The following is an 18,675-nucleotide window of genomic DNA, read 5'->3' on the forward strand; positions in this document are numbered from 1 at the left end:
GTGAGAGTGTGTGTGAGAGAGTGTGTGTGTGTGTGTGTGTGTGTGCGTGCGTGCGTGTGAGAGTGAGTGTGTGTGAGAGTGAGTGTGTGTGTGTGAGAGAGAGAGTGAGTGTGTGTGTGTGTGTGTGTGAGTCTGTGTGTGAGTCTATGTGTGTGAGAGTGAGTGAGTGAGTGAGTGTGTGTGTGAGTCTGTGTGTGTGTGAGTCTGTGTGAGTGTGTGTGTGTGTGTGTGTGAGTCCGTGTGTGAGTCTGTGTGTGTGAGAGTGAGTGAGTGAGTGAGTGAGTGTGTGAGTCTGTGTGTGTGTGAGTCTGTGTGAGTGTGTGTGTGTGTGTGTGTGAGAGTGTGTGTGAGAGAGAGTGTGTGTGTGTGTGTGTGGGAGAGAGAGAGTGTGTGTGTGCGTGCGTGCGTGTGAGAGTGTATGTGTGTGTGAGAGTGAGTGTGTGTGTGTGAGAGAGAGAGTGTGTGTGTGCGTGCGTGCGTGTGAGAGTGTATGTGTGTGTGAGAGTGAGTGTGTGTGTGTGAGAGAGAGAGTGAGTGTGTGTGTGTGTGTGTGTGAGTCTGTGTGTGTGAGTCTGTGTGTGTGAGTCTGTGTGTGTGAGAGTGAGTGAGGGAGTGAGTGAGTGAGTGTGTGAGTCTGTGTGTGTGAGAGTGAGTGAGGGAGTGAGTGAGTGAGTGTGTGAGTCTGTGTGTGTGAGAGTGAGTGAGGGAGTGAGTGAGTGAGTGTGTGAGTCTGTGTGTGTGAGAGTGAGTGAGTGAGTGAGTGAGTGAGTGTGTGAGTCTGTGTGTGTGAGTCTGTGTGTGTGTGAGTGTACCTGTTTTTTTATTCTGGTGGGGAGTGAAACCTGAATACAGACTCATGGGGACTCATGTCATGGTTGGGACCTAAATTGAGGTCCCCACGGGTAAACAAGCTAATAAATCACACAGAAAGCTAGTTTTTTGAAAATCTAAAAATGCAGAAAGGTTTAGGGGTAGGGTTGGTGTAGAGCAATAGAATATACAGTTTGTACAGTATAAAAACCATTACGCCTATGGAGAGTCCCCACAAGGATAGCAAACCAGACATGTGTGTGTGTGTGTATGAGGGAGTGTGCGTGTGTGTGTGTCTCACCCTGACAGGCCCCGGAGCGGTGGTTGGGAATGAAGCCGCGGCGGCAGGGGTGTGGTTGTGCTGGACACTGCTCACACGGATGACCCCAGGCCCGTCCCACCGTCGCACAGCACAGTGTCTTAGTGCAGACGATTCCCGTCAGCTGACCCTGACACATCTGGTTACTGACCGACGCGAAACATGGCCCCGTCCTGTAATCTGGAGACACACAGAACATGTTTAACACACTGATGCAACACTTTGTTTACATGACATCTGAGACCCTGCAGCACAAAAGCAGTGTTAAGTCGCTGGGGGATATTTGTAGCAATAGCCAACAATACATTGTATGGGTCACAATTATACATTTCTCTTTTATGCCAAAAATCATTAGGATATTAAGTAAAGATCATGTTCCATGAAGATATTTTGTACATTCCCTACCGTAAATATATCAAAACTTAATTTTTGATTAGTAATATGCATTGCTAAGAACTTCATCTGAACAACTTTAAAGATGATTTTCTCAATATTTAGATTTTTTTGCACCCTCAGATTCCAGATTTTCAAATATTGTCCTATCCTAACAAACCATACAGCAATGGAAAGCTTATTTATTCAGCTCTTAGATGATGTATGGATGATGAATGTATGAAATTATGACTGGTTTTGTGCTCCAGGGTCACATTTCAGTAGTTGTAACATGCCAACACACTCCCGTCTAACAGGGAGCATTCTCTGAACGTTCTGCCAAGGTTCTCTGAATGTTCTGAGCAAACCTTCTTCCAGTAACGGTAACAGAACAACTTTAATAACGTTCTCAAAACATTTTCAGGAAAACGTTTATACATTGTTCATGGAATGTTTTTTCTGAAGCGTTTTAGTTAGATATTCATTTAACGTTTTTTTTAATGTTTCTACTCAAAGAGAATATTCAAAAGTAATATTAACATAATGATTAAACTGATACAATGAAATGTTCCCTTAACATTCATTTTTTTTAAATTTAGTTTTTAAAACATTTAAAATATTAGAACAGTAAGAAATAACGTTTTCATAACTTAATGGGAACGTTAGCAAAACGTTCTTAGAACATATTTTTGTTAACTGGGCTAATACAATATTTCAAAACCAATAAAATGTGATAATTCCAATTATAATACTCCAATAAAACTGATATACTATTGAACATGCTGTTTTGTTTATAAGGTTAAAAATAAATATTATTAATCATTTAAAACAATGAATATTTAATTTATACTTATACTAGCAGTGAATTAGATAATGAAAAATGAATGACATGAGGAACGATCACAAGTCTCACATCGCTGATGTTCTTACAGTGTTGATCAACTCACTGCTGCTTCATCTGAACACTGGGAACACCCTGCATGTGTGTGTGTGTGTGTGTGTGTGTGTTTGTCTGAAGGGGACACTCCCTGCACTGCTCAACATCTGGGAGCAATAAAAATCACACACATACAAATACACACACACTCACATTTGCACACACACACACTCGTATTCCCAACATGACGGGGACTCTCCATAGGCGTAATGGTTTTTCTACTGTACAAACTGTATTTTCTATCCTCTTACTCTACCCCTACACCTAAACCTACCCCTCACAGAAAACTACAGGCATTTTGAGATTCTCAAAAAACTTCATTCTGTATGATTTATATGCTTGTTTCCTCATGGGAACCAAAAAATGTCCCTACAAGGTCAAAATTGACTTGTATTATTATACTTGTGGGGACATTTGGTCCTCATAACGTAGAGTGAATACACGAACACACACACACACTCCCTCTCTCTCTCTCTCTCTCTCTCTCACACACACAAACACACACACACTCTCTCTCACACAAACACACACACACACAGGCCGCATTAGCAGAGCTTGATTCATTATGGAATTCATGATCTCCTGCAGTTCATCAGCTGAATAAATCTCTGGGAATGTCTGTGTTCACTGCGCTCTCTGTGCACCTCATTCCTGCACAAATCCAATTTAACAATCATTTACAAAAATGTGACTTCAGCTGAGTGTGAATCACACACACGCTTGACTCCATTAACCCTTTACAACCACCAGATCAGGGTCAAGTACATGGATGGTTCATAGAACATTTGATACACAATGGTAATTCAAAGTGCTATCCATGAAAAAAAAAATTGTGAATTTTGATATGAATTTTATATTAGTGAATAGTGAATTTTAAAATGCATGCAACATAAGTATAAAAAATTAAAAAAGAAAACATTTTAAAAATCATGCATCATAAGTATAAAAATAGTCATAAATAGATGTTTTAAAATGCATGCATAGCTTTTAACACAAATCCAATTTAACAATCATTTACAAAAATGTGACTTCAGCTGAGTGTGAATCACACACACGCTTGACTCCATTAACCCTTTACAACCACCAGATCAGGGTCAAGTACATGGATGGTTCATAGAACATTTGATACACAATGGTAATTCAAAGTGCTATCCATGAAAAAAAAATTTGTGAATTTTGATATGAATTTTATATTAGTGAATAGTGAATTTTAAAATGCATGCAACATAAGTATACAAAATTAAAAAAGAAAACATTTTAAAAAGCATGCATCATAAGTATAAAAATAGTCATAAATAGATGTTTTAAAATGCATGCATCGCTTTTAAAAAGAAAAAGAAAACATTCGAGAAATGCATGCATCATAAGTATAAAAAATAAAACATTTTAAAAAGGCATGCATCATAAGTATAAAAATAGTAATAAAAAGATGTATAAATGTTCCGTTTGACTGGACATCTACCAGAATATCTGTCTATCTATCTATCTATATGAATATCTATCCATCTCAAACTCCAGTTTTAGCACAACAGTTGACACACAGGTGAGTGGGCGGAGCTTCACATGGGTTTCTGATCATGTTGCTGTGACTGTGATTCTCTACACCTGTGGTTCCTCGGCTGCACACCTGTGTGAATGTCGTATAAACTCTATAAACTTCAGACCTCATACAGGTACACATGGCTAACATACATTCACAAGTCCTTATATTTATTAAAACTTGAATATATTTATAAATTGAATTCTGGGGACTTTCCATAGACTTCTATTACTTTTATACTGACAAAACGACAAAACCCAGGCCAGTCCCCTCAATGTCAAAAATTTCAAGTTTTACTATCCTTGAGGGTCCCCACAATGTAGCATAAATAGCATAGGGGAAGTTGTGGCCTAATGGTTAGAGTCGGACTCGTAACCCAAAGGTTGTGGGTTCGAGTCTCGTACCGGCAGGGATTGTAGGTGGGGGGGGGGGATGGACAGCGCTTCCACCTTCAATACCACGACTGAGGTGCCCTTGAGCAAGGCACCGAACCCCCAACTGCTCCCCGGGCGCCGCAGCATAAATGGCTGCCCACTGCTCCGGGTGTGTGTTCACGGTGTGTGTGTGTTCACTGCTGTGTGTGTGCACTTTGGATGGGTTAAATGCAGAGCACTAATTCCAAGTATGGGACACCATACTTGGCCACATGTCACTTCACTCACTCACTCACTTAAACAAGTACACACACTAACAGGCCTCAACCGGCTTCTAAGAGGAAACAAAATGCCAAAAGAATGCTAAAAGAAGTTATTATTGATGTGTATGTCTGTGGTTTTCTAAATCATCACATGCACATCTTTGAAGCGAACACTAGGCGTGTCTCACCTCTCTCACACTGAGCTCCAGTGAAGCCGTAGTTACACAGGCAGCGGTTTGGAGCGACGCATCGGCCTCCGTTCAGACAGCCGGACTCACACACCGCTACAGGAGGAGACAGAGACACAGTTACGGTCTGCCGCGTGTGCATCTGTGTGTGTGCTGCAGGGTTCTGGGAGTCTTACGCTGGCCGCAGTGAGCTCCAGAGTATCCCTTCTGACACAGACACTGGTCCTCCGCACACGACCCGCCGTTCATGCACCGGATGTTACAGTTCTGGACTGAAGAAGACAAACATCAGACGCGTTATTTACTGAACATACTGCCCACACACACACTAGCTTCTGTTGTTTTAAATGTAATGGAGAATCTAAATGTTCTTGGTATTTACATATTCAGCGGTGGCCAAAATGATTAGAACACTAGTATTTTCACCAGTTAAAAAAATGTTTTGAAATCAGTTATTTCTAATTTTTTAATTATTAGTTCATGTTAATTCACAGTGCATTAACTAATGTAAACAAGCAGTGCAATGAAGTTAGCCAATCACAGCAGTCAGTGTTGGGGAAAGTTACTTTTTAAAGTAATGCATTACAATATTGCGTTACTCCATGAAAAAGTAATTAATTGCACTAATAACTTTTTAATGGATTACATTACTTTTGCATTCATTTTTGTCACCTGGGCTGGGCTTGCTTATTTATTTTTAATAACAAAAAGCCCAAAAGTTAAATTTTTGGCAACTGTAAAGGCCCTTTCACACCAAAAGAGAAATGAATAAGCCTTAACCTGAAGGAAGCGCCTCTGCACTTACTCCCGATTTCTCTCAACACGGGGACAAGAGAGCTGGGGACAATAAATGGGAAAATAAAGTAACCTGCGTTGCTTATTTTAAATAGTAACTCTGATATGTTCATATACATTTCAAAAGTAATGCTTTACTTTACTAGTAATCTGATTACAGAGCTTGTGTTACTTGTAATGTGTGTTACCCCCAACATTGACAGCAGTGGGTGTTTACTTCCATTTCTGCAAGAGGAAACACACATTGTGTTTTACAGAGAGTGAACATTTTTACTAATATTGGACCTTTTTTTGGTGCACAAAACCTAGAGAAACATAATATGAAAACCTGAAACTGCATTTCATGACCCCTTTAATATCAAGGCAATTACAGACCAACACGAACCCTAGAGTAAAATGCACAAAAACATTATTATTGTGTGCATGAATCATTGTTTCTGTTGTGGATGCCCACAAAGGGAGGCTTGAGGAGGCTTGAGCTCACATCTGGGGACGAATGTGTCCCCAAATTACAGCACACACACACACACACACGAGCATCTCCTCCCCGTGGAGCTGCAGCAGTGATTTAGTGAGGCCTGTTGACTGTGGAACCCCCAACTGCTCCCCGGGCGCCGCAGCATAAATGGCTGCCCACTGCTCCGGGTGTGTGTTCACGGTGTGTGTGTGTTCACTGCTGTGTGTGTGCACTTTGGATGGGTTAAATGCAGAGCACTAATTCCAAGTATGGGACACCATACTTGGCCACATGTCACTTCACTCACTCACTCACTTAAACAAGTACACACACTAACAGGCCTCAACCGGCTTCTAAGAGGAAACAAAATGCCAAAAGAATGCTAAAAGAAGTTATTATTGATGTGTATGTCTGTGGTTTTCTAAATCATCACATGCACATCTTTGAAGCGAACACTAGGCGTGTCTCACCTCTCTCACACTGAGCTCCAGTGAAGCCGTAGTTACACAGGCAGCGGTTTGGAGCGACGCATCGGCCTCCGTTCAGACAGCCGGACTCACACACCGCTACAGGAGGAGACAGAGACACAGTTACGGTCTGCCGCGTGTGCATCTGTGTGTGTGCTGCAGGGTTCTGGGAGTCTTACGCTGGCCGCAGTGAGCTCCAGAGTATCCCTTCTGACACAGACACTGGTCCTCCGCACACGACCCGCCGTTCATGCACCGGATGTTACAGTTCTGGACTGAAGAAGACAAACATCAGACGCGTTATTTACTGAACATACTGCCCACACACACACTAGCTTCTGTTGTTTTAAATGTAATGGAGAATCTAAATGTTCTTGGTATTTACATATTCAGCGGTGGCCAAAATGATTAGAACACTAGTATTTTCACCAGTTAAAAAAATGTTTTGAAATCAGTTATTTCTAATTTTTTAATTATTAGTTCATGTTAATTCACAGTGCATTAACTAATGTAAACAAGCAGTGCAATGAAGTTAGCCAATCACAGCAGTCAGTGTTGGGGAAAGTTACTTTTTAAAGTAATGCATTACAATATTGCGTTACTCCATGAAAAAGTAATTAATTGCACTAATAACTTTTTAATGGATTACATTACTTTTGCATTCATTTTTGTCACCTGGGCTGGGCTTGCTTATTTATTTTTAATAACAAAAAGCCCAAAAGTTAAATTTTTGGCAACTGTAAAGGCCCTTTCACACCAAAAGAGAAATGAATAAGCCTTAACCTGAAGGAAGCGCCTCTGCACTTACTCCCGATTTCTCTCAACACGGGGACAAGAGAGCTGGGGACAATAAATGGGAAAATAAAGTAACCTGCGTTGCTTATTTTAAATAGTAACTCTGATATGTTCATATACATTTCAAAAGTAATGCTTTACTTTACTAGTAATCTGATTACAGAGCTTGTGTTACTTGTAATGTGTGTTACCCCCAACATTGACAGCAGTGGGTGTTTACTTCCATTTCTGCAAGAGGAAACACACATTGTGTTTTACAGAGAGTGAACATTTTTACTAATATTGGACCTTTTTTTGGTGCACAAAACCTAGAGAAACATAATATGAAAACCTGAAACTGCATTTCATGACCCCTTTAATATCAAGGCAATTACAGACCAACACGAACCCTAGAGTAAAATGCACAAAAACATTATTATTGTGTGCATGAATCATTGTTTCTGTTGTGGATGCCCACAAAGGGAGGCTTGAGGAGGCTTGAGCTCACATCTGGGGACGAATGTGTCCCCAAATTACAGCACACACACACACACACACGAGCATCTCCTCCCCGTGGAGCTGCAGCAGTGATTTAGTGAGGCCTGTTGACTGTGGACACTCTCCAAATCACACACACCCATCCAGACACAGCTAATATTCACAATATTTGTTATTCACAATCACGGCAGTAAAACAACCACAAGAATCTGAGACGATCGGAACACTAAACCATTATTTTCAACACCCTAAACAGATGACCATCTTTCAACATTAAGATGCCAAACCATATTCGGTAAAAAAATCTTGCGAGGTTTACATTTGCTGCAATCGGCCGGGTCGTTATTTGTCCATTTTGAGATCATTTGCTGATAGCTGCATCCTACATCGGTGCATCATTCTACTCCAAAAAACAGTCATGCACAATGTTTGATTTAAAATATTCTTATGAAAAAAAATATATTATGAAATGAATGCGAATCTGTTCAATTCAGATCTTATTCACTGTCAAAAGGAAGGTTTATTACCGTAATATAGCACATTTTATACACAATGGTAATTCAAAGTACTATACATAATTTTTTTAAATAGTCATAAAAAATACATTTAAAAAATGCATGCATAGTTATTACAAAAGATTTCATAAAATAGAAAACATTTAAAAAATGCATGCATCATAAGAATAAAAAAGTAATAAAAAAGAAAACATTTTAAAAATGCATGCTTAATAATTACAAAAAATAGTCATAAAAAGAAAACATTTTAAAAATGCATGCATCATAACAATAAAAAATAGTCATAAAAAAGAAAACATTTTAAAAATGCATGCATCATAACAATAAAAAATAGTCATAAAAAAGAAAACATTTTAAAAATGCATGCATCATAATTACAAAAGATAGTCATAAAAAAGAAAACATTTTAAAAATGCATGCATCATAACAATAAAAAAAAGTCATAAAAAAGAAAACATTTTAAAAATGCATGCATCATAACAATAAAAAATAGTCATAAAAAAGAAAACATTTTAAAAATGCATGCATCATAACAATAAAAAATAGTCATAAAAAAGAAAACATTTTAAAAATGCATGCATCATAACAATAAAAAATAGTCATAAAAAAGAAAACATTTTAAAAATGCATGCATCATAACAATAAAAAATAGTCATAAAAAAGAAAACATTTTAAAAATGCATGCTTAATAATTACAAAAGATAGTCATAAAAAAGAAAACATTCTAAAAATGCATGAAACATAAGAAAAAAGTCATAAAATAGAAAACATTTTAAAAATGCATGCATCATAAGAATAAAAAAGTAATAAAAAAGAAAACATTTTAAAAATGCATGCATCATAACAATAAAAAAAAGTCATAAAAAAGAAAACATTTTAAAAATGCATGCATCATAACAATAAAAAATAGTCATAAAAAAGAAAACATTTTAAAAATGCATGCATCATAACAATAAAAAATAGTCATAAAATAGAAAACATTCTAAAAATGCATGCTTAATAATTACAAGATAGTCATAAAAAAGAAAACATTCTAAAAATGCATGCTTAATAATTACAAAAGATAGTCATAAAAAAGAAAACATTTTAAAAATGCATGCTTAATAATTACAAAAGATAGTCATAAAATAGAAAACATTCTAAAAATGCATGAAACATAAGTATAAAAATAGTCATGAAAAAGAAAACGTTTTAAAAATGCATGCATCATAAGTGTAAAAATAGTTATAACGAGCATTTTAAAACCGCATGCATCAAAACTATAATAAAGTGTGCTTTTAATGCATTTGTTAAATGCAAAATATGATTATTACATAAGCAATAAAAAATAACTGAAAACTGAAGATTGATCAAGTAATTAAATTAAATAAATTAATAAACTACATTTTAAGGCATGTATATCAGGCATCTGTCACTCTGACCTACGGATCCCGCATTACATCAGCTATTAACCTCTGTATCAGTGCAAAGATACCTGACAGAATGAAGGTTACCATCTACACACGACCATTAAACATGTCAGAAATAAAAGCTGGCTTGGATCGATCAAAACACTCCTGAGAATGATGTCATGACAGGAAACAGGAAGTAGATCAAGCGTTGAAATCAAATTAAGTGATCAAACATAAGCATCATGTGACTTTCATCTCCTCTGACTCCAGCTGTGTGAAGAGGAGTGGCAGACGCACTGAATTACCTGATTTGGATCCACAGGTGGGAGCGATCTGGCCGCTCGGACAGGTGCACATGTTGGGTCTGGAGCAGAAGCCGTCTCCGCAGGGGCTGCGACAAATAGCTGAGAACAGCAAAAACAATGACTGATGACATCTATTGATTGCTTGACCTTCACAGACATCAATAAACATGCAGGTACAGGTGATATTCTGAACGTTCTACACATCTCTTGCCTTGCTGTTTCTTACAGCTGAAACCAGTTTACATACACCTTGCAGAATCTGCGAAATGTTAGCCAAAATAAGAGCAATCGTACCAAATGCATGTTATTGTTTATTTAGTACTGACCTGAATAAGATATTTAACGTAAAAGATGTTCATATATAGTCCACAAGAGAAAATAAGAGTTGAGTTTATAAAAATGTAGAAATGACCCCGTTCAAAAGTTACTCTTAATACCGTGTTGTTAGCTGAATGATCCACAGCTGTGTGTTTTTGTGTTTAGTGATGGTTGTTCATGAGTCCCTTGTTTGTCCTGGACAGTTAAACTGCTGCTGTTCTTCAGAAAAACCCCTCAGCTCCCACAAATTCTGTGGTTTTGCAGCATTTTTGTGTATTTGAACCCTTTCCAACAATGACTGTATGATTTTAAGATCCATCTTTTCACTCTGAGGACAACCGAGGGACTCGTATGCAACTATTACAATAGGTTCAAATGCTCGCTGATGCTCCAGAAGGAAAAAAACGTGCATTTCACCGAGGGGTGAAAACCTTTTGAATTTGAAGATCAGGGTAAATTGAACTTATTTCGTCTTCCGTGAAACATCTTCTGTACCTTCTGAAGGGCGGTACTACATTTAGAAATATGACTTTTAGGGACACATCTTGCTTCTGTTAATGCATCGTCTTTCCTTCAGGAGCATCAGTGAGTGTTTGAACTGTATATGCATACTAACTAACTAACTGTTTAAATCCATCCCAGAAAATCAAAGCCTGCAGATTCAGGTCTGGTCCGCTCCAGGTCTTTCCATGAGACCGTCTTGCAGTTCATCGAGGCATATGCCAGCTGTCTTATTCAGGAAATATCGGCTTAATCGGATTAATGCCATCATTACACGATGCACATGTAACTGGAATGCGTCCAAACTCTTGATTATTACCGGAATGTTCTTGTTAAGTGCGGTCAGCGAGAGGTCAGGAGGTCCGAGAGACTCTGGGCCAGTGTGGCCGAGCTCCATTAGCGCGCCTGACCTTCACATGTAAACAACACCCCCCACCGCGCCGCGCCTGAGAGTCACACAACACCAGCACAGCCTTCCTGAGCGCCGCAATCTATTCATTTACAGGACGAGAGCGAAAAACAATCGTCCAGCGCCGAGCTCGCACAGCCCCGCCCTCCTCTGTAAACCGTGTTTCTGATAGCTGGAGCAGAACACAACAAACGGGACGCTGATGAGGACTTACGGACGATGCACTGGTTCCCTCCGGTCAAGGTCTTCCATCCGGGACAGCAGTACGCGTGATGACGGGATCCGCACACATTCGGCCTGCGGGAAGAGTTCGGCAAAACTTAACCGGGGTCAAATTCACATTTAAACCTCACGTGTGAAACTCTCCATACATAACATGCACTGTAAACAGAAATGTAGTTGTAAATAAAACCGATTACTTGAATATGTTGTATATATTGTCTTTCTACAGGTACTCCAAAATGTCACATCTAACTCAACCTGTCATTATCTATCTATTTATCTATCTTACAGATTGATTGCATGGCTTTAAAACACTGAAACCTCACGCTTTTTAAATTTCACTCTTAAATTTACAGCTTATTAAACTATGTTTTATATATTTAAGCCAGCGCTCTCAAGCCAACATCAAAGTCACACTTTACTATCTAGTTATTTGTGAAATTTACTAAAACTTTTTTGAGTTGAAGTCGTTTCATCATCATTTTTTTTATTTTCAGTGTAGGAAAAAATGAAAGAAAAGAGCATAACTATGAGAGAAAAAGAAAACGTGTAACTCCATGCTGTGCTGATTTCTTAAAGTTTATCGTTTACGCTTTTTTCTCCGTTTTCATTTCTATTTCTATATTTTGGTGCTGGTTCGGTTTGTATGGAAGCCTGTTTCTGCCACGTGACAAAAACAAAATCTGAATTTTCCACAATTCTGAACTTATATTTCAAAAGATTAAAAACTGGCAACTGTGAGGAAAAAAAGTCAGAATCGCGAGATAAAAAGGCCTACCTTTTTAATGTTTTATTCCGTCACAAACCCAAAAAATAACTGAGATTGAAAAGTCAGGATTACCACAGGTTCCGTGACTTTAGCGCACAGCCTAGGTTTTTTCCCCCCTATAATTTAAAGTTTTAATGTTTGATTATTGTGTTTTATTAGCTATTATCATCTAATGAACACAAAGACTTGAAGATGTTGCAAAACAAACACCCCACAGACCAAAGAAAACAGCACTTCCATGAGAGCTAAACTGTTATTAATGTTATGACGCTAACGCTAGTTAACGGATTCTGGAGCGCGGGAAACCAAGTTCCCACAGCCGCCCTAACGGCTGTTAACGGCCGTTTCAGCGCGGTGTTTAGAGTAAATGTCGCGGTTCTTCAGTGATGGAGAGCGAGAGGCGTTACCCCTTCAGCACGTCCTGGCCGCCGCCGCGCCGCTTCGCTCGGTTCGCCCTCAGCTGCTCCGCGGCTCCGTCTGCGTCTGCGTCGAGCGTCTGCGCTGATACACACAGCGCCGCGAGCGCCGAGATTCCCGCCGCGAGCCCCAGCAGCCGCCTCATTCTGCTCGCGCTCCCGCTGCAAGACCAACAGCTCACATTAATAACAAAACTGACGAAAGTAGTGAACAAGAAACTAGCTTCTGGTGCGTCAGTCGTACGCGTTTATGGAAAGTAAACAAGAGCAGAGGATGAAATAAAACTGAGGTAAAACAAAACTGAGGGAAAGAAAGTTTCTGTACCTCCCGCAGATGATGAAGAAGATGAAGATGAAGTCTCCTCCAGTGAGTGTGCGCTGGTAAAGTGCCTGGGGAAAGTTGTCAGGGTGAGAAAAGGAGCGTAAAGCGGCTCTGAGGTGCGACACAAAGCGCAGCGGCTGCGTTACTGCATCAGCGCTCATTCCGCTGCGCCACTCAAATCTCATCCAAACACTCGCTCGCCTCGGATCTCGCGAGAACCTGCGCGAATTCAGCGCGGCGGTTACACTGGAACCACTGCGAGATTAATGTGTGACCCTGGAGCACAAAATTAGCCATAAGGGTAAATTTTTCGAAATTGAGATGTATGCATCAGCTGAAAGCTGAATAAATCATCTTTCCATTGATGTATGGTTTGTTAGGATCGGACAATATCTGAAAATCTGGAATCTGAGGGTGCAAAAAAATCTAAATATTGAGAAAATCATCTTTAAAGTTGTCCAAATGAAGTTCTTAGCAATGCATATTACTAATCAAACATTAAGTTTTGATATATTTACGGTAGGACATTTATAAAATAGCTTTATGGAACATGATCTTAATATCCTAATGATTTTTGGCATAAAAGAGAAATGTATAATTGTGACTCATACAATGTATTGTTGGCTATTGCTACAAATATCCCCCAGCGACTCAACACTGCTTCTGTGCTGCAGGGACACATATGTGAATGCAAAATGTAAAAATACACAGTCTACTGTAACGATGCAAAGCTCTTAAACTCGTTTTTATTTTTAAATTCAGCTAAGAGGTTGTGATGTATTTTTCTTCTAGTCACTCAAGAATCTTCACATGATACGAGTCCGCCGGTCAGAGTTCACCAAACTTGAACTTTGCAGTGCATGAAATGAATTACATTTGCAATGCGTATGAATGGAGGCCAGTGGGATGAAAAGTGTAGTGTGACCAAGCATCAGCTGGAGTGATTGCATTTAGACGAAGGATTATGAAGAAAAACATTTGTTTAGAACACACTGATGAGATCAAGAGCATGTCTTAAGAAAGTAAATGGCCTCGGTTTCATGTTGACTTCAGTCTGCATTCCTTACAGATGATTATGCTTGTGATTCACAGAAGGCACCAGAGCTTCAGTCCGGTCCAGAGAGGAGGGTGCGGCTCGGGTTTCTCCACCCACCGTGTGCCATTGTTCTGCATCAGTCTCAGGCTGGACGCCGGTGGGCTGGGATGCAGACGGACACTCCCCTCTTCTGACCGCGGACGCAAACACCCATCAGCATGCAACAGCTCATTCTGTGTTCAGTAAGGGGAAACCTACTTCTATCCCTTACTGAAGCACTGCTGCATCAATGCAGTGACGTAGCGTGGTATTATTTGATACATGTACCCAGTGTTGTGGAGGAACTAGTTACATGTAACGTCATTTAAATACAAAATAAATGTAACCGCAATCTGTTACAGTTACTTATGAAAATGTTAAGGGTTACATCTGAATATTTTCACATGCATACAGATTTGTTTGATTTCTTTCCCAAATTGCATTGAATGCTCTAAAATATGAGCCACTAATGTTTCAGGAGACATGCTTATTCATAACACAATAAGGTTTGTGTATATGCTTTATTTTGTAAGATGAACTGTTTTAAGCATTGTTAGATGCCAGTGTTTTCTGTCATAGCTATACATATATCAAAATCAGTATCATAGTTACTAAACTATTTCTTGTAATGGTTTTAAATCAGTATTTAACCTCAGAAGGATCTGATTTTGTGGTGTCTGTGCTTTAAAATGTAATTATTATAATCTTAATTCAAGTGATGAAGGATTCTCTGACAGTAATCAGTGTTGAGTTCTACTGTGAGATTAATCCCGTTTCAAAATGATTAACAGTTCAAAAAACATTCTTTAGAAAAGTATGTAATCAGTTACATTAATAATGTTACATTACATTTTAAATAATCTGTAACTTGTTACATTTCCAAAGTAACCTTCCCAACACAGTATTAAAAAAATACTATACCATACTATAGTAAAGTGTATTATACTGTATACATTATTATATTTACAACACTTTGTTAATGAATGCTACTGAAAGTTATAGTATGATGATGATGATGTCTTTGTATCGTGTTACGTGAGGTGTTGAATGTGGTGATTATCTCCTCATACGGATTGATTTTCTTCATATTCCCCACATCTGTGTCCCTGCAGCACAAAAGCAGTGTTAAGTCGCTGGGGGATATTTGTAGCAATAGCCAACAATACACTGTATGAGTCACAATTATACATTTCTCTTTTATGCCAAAAATCATTAGGATATTAAGTAAAGATCATGTTCCATGAAGATATTTTATAAATGTCCTACCGTAAATACATCAAAACTTAATGTTTGATTAGTAATATGCATTGCTAAGAACTTCATTTGAACAACTTTAAAGATGATTTTCTCAATATTTAGATTTTTTTGCACCCTCAGATTCCAGATTTTCAAATATTGTCCGATCCTAACAAACCATACAGCAATGGAAAGCTTATTTATTCAGCTTTCAGATGATGTAGAAATCTCAATTTTGAAAAATTGACTGGTTTTGTGCTCCAGAGTCACATTTATGCATTTGGCAGACACTTTTATCCAGAGAGACTTACATTGCATTAAAACTATACGTTTTGATTTCTGATTCATTTATTCCCTGAGAATTGAACCCACGACAATGGCATTTATAGTGCTGCATTCTATTGATTGAGCTACAGAAATGTGTATTTGTATTTGTTATATGTTGAATTTTTGTTTGTTGGCACTGCCATTGCATATCAGAACCATTGCAGTTTGCAAATAAATTCCTTAAAAATCATCATACGTGTTCTACTGAAGAAACAAAGTCACCTACATCTTGGATGCCCTGCAGGGGGTAAGCAGATAAACATCACATTTTCATTCTTGGGTGAACTATCCCTTTAAAGGGATGGTTATTATTGTTAATTAAAACTAACGAAATAAAAATATTTCTATTAAAAGTTTTTGTTCATCAAAATATACCTGAAATAAAATAAATTAAAATAATAATAAAAAATCTTAAAACTAAATGAAAATTAGAAAATAAGTCTGAAATAAGTCAAAGCAACTGGAAATAAATAAAAAATTAATCTGAAATAAAAAATAAATGAATAAAAATGACAAAAGTACATAAGAAACTTACTAAAAATCTAACTAATATTAAAATAAAAATGTAAATGATCTAAGTAAATGTTTGACATTATTAATAAAAACTATAATCATATAAAAATAATGCCGCTGCTTTATTAACCACCTTCACACAGGTACGTTTCACCATCCACTCAGTTCATCATGGTGAAAATAAAGTCTCACCCTACACCAAATCTCTCGTTTCACTCGTAAATATGTCACATAAACTGGGTTTAAATGGCTTGCGAGCGGCGTTGGGTTTATGTCGTAACATCATTGTTCAGCAGTGTGTCTCTGGGTCCCGTCGGCTGCAAGGTTCGAGGCCGACTGACAAAGCTCTGCTCATACTTCTGTGTGTTTACTTTCTCTAAGGCTCGGTGCTATGGCTTAAACAGATGCTCCAATATACTGACCTACTTTTGAGGAATTCAGTCCTCTCTCTCACTGCACGTGACCCAATAACAGCATCCCATTCCTGTTCCTGTTCCCGGCCTCGTGCGGATCGCAGACGGATGCAGGGACGGGCGGGGGAGCGTGTGCCTGTGCGAAAGCGTCTTACTCTAACTTTCTCACACTGCTTATTTGCTTTGGCTCAGGAGCGACTGTGTCTCCTTTCATTTCCCGTGGTCTTGGACTCCAGGAATCGAGCGCTCCGACTCCCAGACGATCAGCGATACGGGAGGAGAATCTGAAATCTCACAGAATCGATCATTATTAATCACGTGTGGATTGCTTTGATATCACAGAGCGTTCAGGTTCATGTGCGTCGGCAGACCTGAGATTTTCAACTGGGTTTTTGCCTCTGAAACTGCAGAAGTGGCTCTGGTGATGTTGTCAGGTGTCGAGGCATTGATGGTTCCATGAGGAACCATTCATGGAACCTTTCCATTGCACAAAAAGTTCTTCAGAATATTAGAGCTAAGAAAAAGTGTTTTTTTTTAAGAACAATTTACTGAAAGGTTCTTTGGAGAACCAAAAATGGTTCTTCTATAGCATCGCTACAAAAAGCCGCTTTTGGAACCTTTATTTTTAAATGTTTCCATTATCAAAATGTTGTTCTCGTCAACAAAAATGGTTCTTTTAGGAACTGTTCACTGAAAGGTTCTTTGGGGAACCAAAAATGATTTTTACAGTGTGGAACATTTCCATTGCACACATTATTAAAATGTTGTTCTCACCAATAAAAATGGTTCTTCTAAGGCGTCACTGTGAAAACTAGCTATTGGAACCTTTATTCTTTAAAGTGAAGAACGTTTCTATTGCACAAAAGGTTCTTCAGAGTATTAGAGTTTGTTACACTAAGAAAAACTAGTTATTTTAGGAACTGTTCACTGAAAGGTTCTTTGGAGAACCAAAAATGGTTCTTCTATGGCATTGCTGCAAAAGGCAGCTTTTGGAACCTTAATTTTTTTACAGTGTGGAACATATCCATTGCACAAAACATTATTAAAATGTTGTTCTCACCAATTAAAATGGTTCTTGTAGGAACTGTTCACTGAAAGGTTCTTTTAGGGAACCAAAAATGGTTCTTCTAAGGCGTCACTGTGAAAACCAGCTATTGGAAACTTTATTTTTAAAAGTGGAGATTGTATCCATTGCACAAAAGGTTCTTCAGAATATTAGAGCTTGTTACACTAAGAAAAAGTGGTTATTTTAAGAACAATTAACTGAAAGGTTCTTTGGAGAACCAAAATTGGTTCTTCTATAGCATCGCTGCAAAAAGCCGCTTTTGGAACCTTTGTTTTTTTAGAGTGTGGAATGTTTCCATTGCGCAAAAGGTGCAAAAATGTTCTTTAGATTATTAAAATGTTGTTCTCACCAATAAAAATGGTTCTTTTAAGAACTGTTCACTGAAAGGTTCTTTAGGGAACCAAAAATTGTTCTTCTAAAGCGTCACTGCGAAAACCAGCTTTTGGAACCTTTATTTTGAAAAGTGGAGAACATTACCATTGCACAAAAGGTGCAAAAGGTTCTTTAAATTAGTGAAGTGTTCTTCACACTAAGAAAAAGCGGTTCTTTGAGGAACCAAAAATGGTTGTTCTGTAACGTTGCTGTGAAACCCTCTCTGGACGCTATATTTTAAGAGTGCAGCGAGTCATTTATCTCGAGTCATCAAGTTTCAGGATTTCACAGTGTACATTTGTAAACACTGGGCTTTGTGCTTCTTTTCTGCCGTTCTCATGTGAATATGCAGTTGTGTTTCACATCATCCAGCTTTGCTTCATCTCCAGCTGGATCATGGATGGATGTTCTTCTGATAAAGCAGCGTTCAAGGCTTCCAGCTCCTGAAGCGAACTGATTCACGTTCGGCTCGCCTCTCCACAGAACACCTTCCCAAAACTCTTGGAATCATCTAGGTGCTCCTTGGCAAATAATAGACAAACGTTTATGTTCTTTCTGATTGTGGCATCACAAACGCTGACCCGAGAGGAGCCTGCAGTTCTCTGGACGCGGCTTCAGGATCTTCTGTGACGGTCTGGATGATTTTAGGCTGTGCCTCTGGAGAAACCTTGGCAGGCCAGTCGCTCCTGGGGAGTTTCACCATCGTTCCAA

General features: G+C 38.6%; 1 protein-coding gene across 1 annotated transcript in view; it reads right to left on the reverse strand.

The window, feature by feature from the left end:
* Positions 1-13,128, reverse strand: part of fbn1 (fibrillin 1) — an 88,826-nt gene extending 75,698 nt beyond the window's left edge. Inside the window, exons 1-7 of the mRNA XM_016285771.1 lie at positions 12,966-13,128; positions 12,632-12,802; positions 11,448-11,530; positions 10,006-10,104; positions 6,702-6,797; positions 6,526-6,621; positions 1,112-1,309 (exon numbers count right to left, since the gene is read on the reverse strand). Of these exons, the coding sequence (XP_016141257.1) occupies positions 1,112-1,309; positions 6,526-6,621; positions 6,702-6,797; positions 10,006-10,104; positions 11,448-11,530; positions 12,632-12,802; positions 12,966-13,123 (901 nt within the window). The 5' untranslated portion in view covers positions 13,124-13,128. The remainder of the gene's footprint in view (positions 1-1,111; positions 1,310-6,525; positions 6,622-6,701; positions 6,798-10,005; positions 10,105-11,447; positions 11,531-12,631; positions 12,803-12,965) is intronic.
* Positions 13,129-18,675: the final 5,547 nt, after the last annotated feature.

The sequence above is a fragment of the Sinocyclocheilus grahami genome, unplaced genomic scaffold, assembly GCF_001515645.1.
Source record: "Sinocyclocheilus grahami isolate Dianchi unplaced genomic scaffold, SAMN03320097.WGS_v1.1 scaffold201.1, whole genome shotgun sequence".
In the NCBI taxonomy this organism is placed as follows: Eukaryota; Metazoa; Chordata; class Actinopteri; order Cypriniformes; family Cyprinidae; genus Sinocyclocheilus; species Sinocyclocheilus grahami.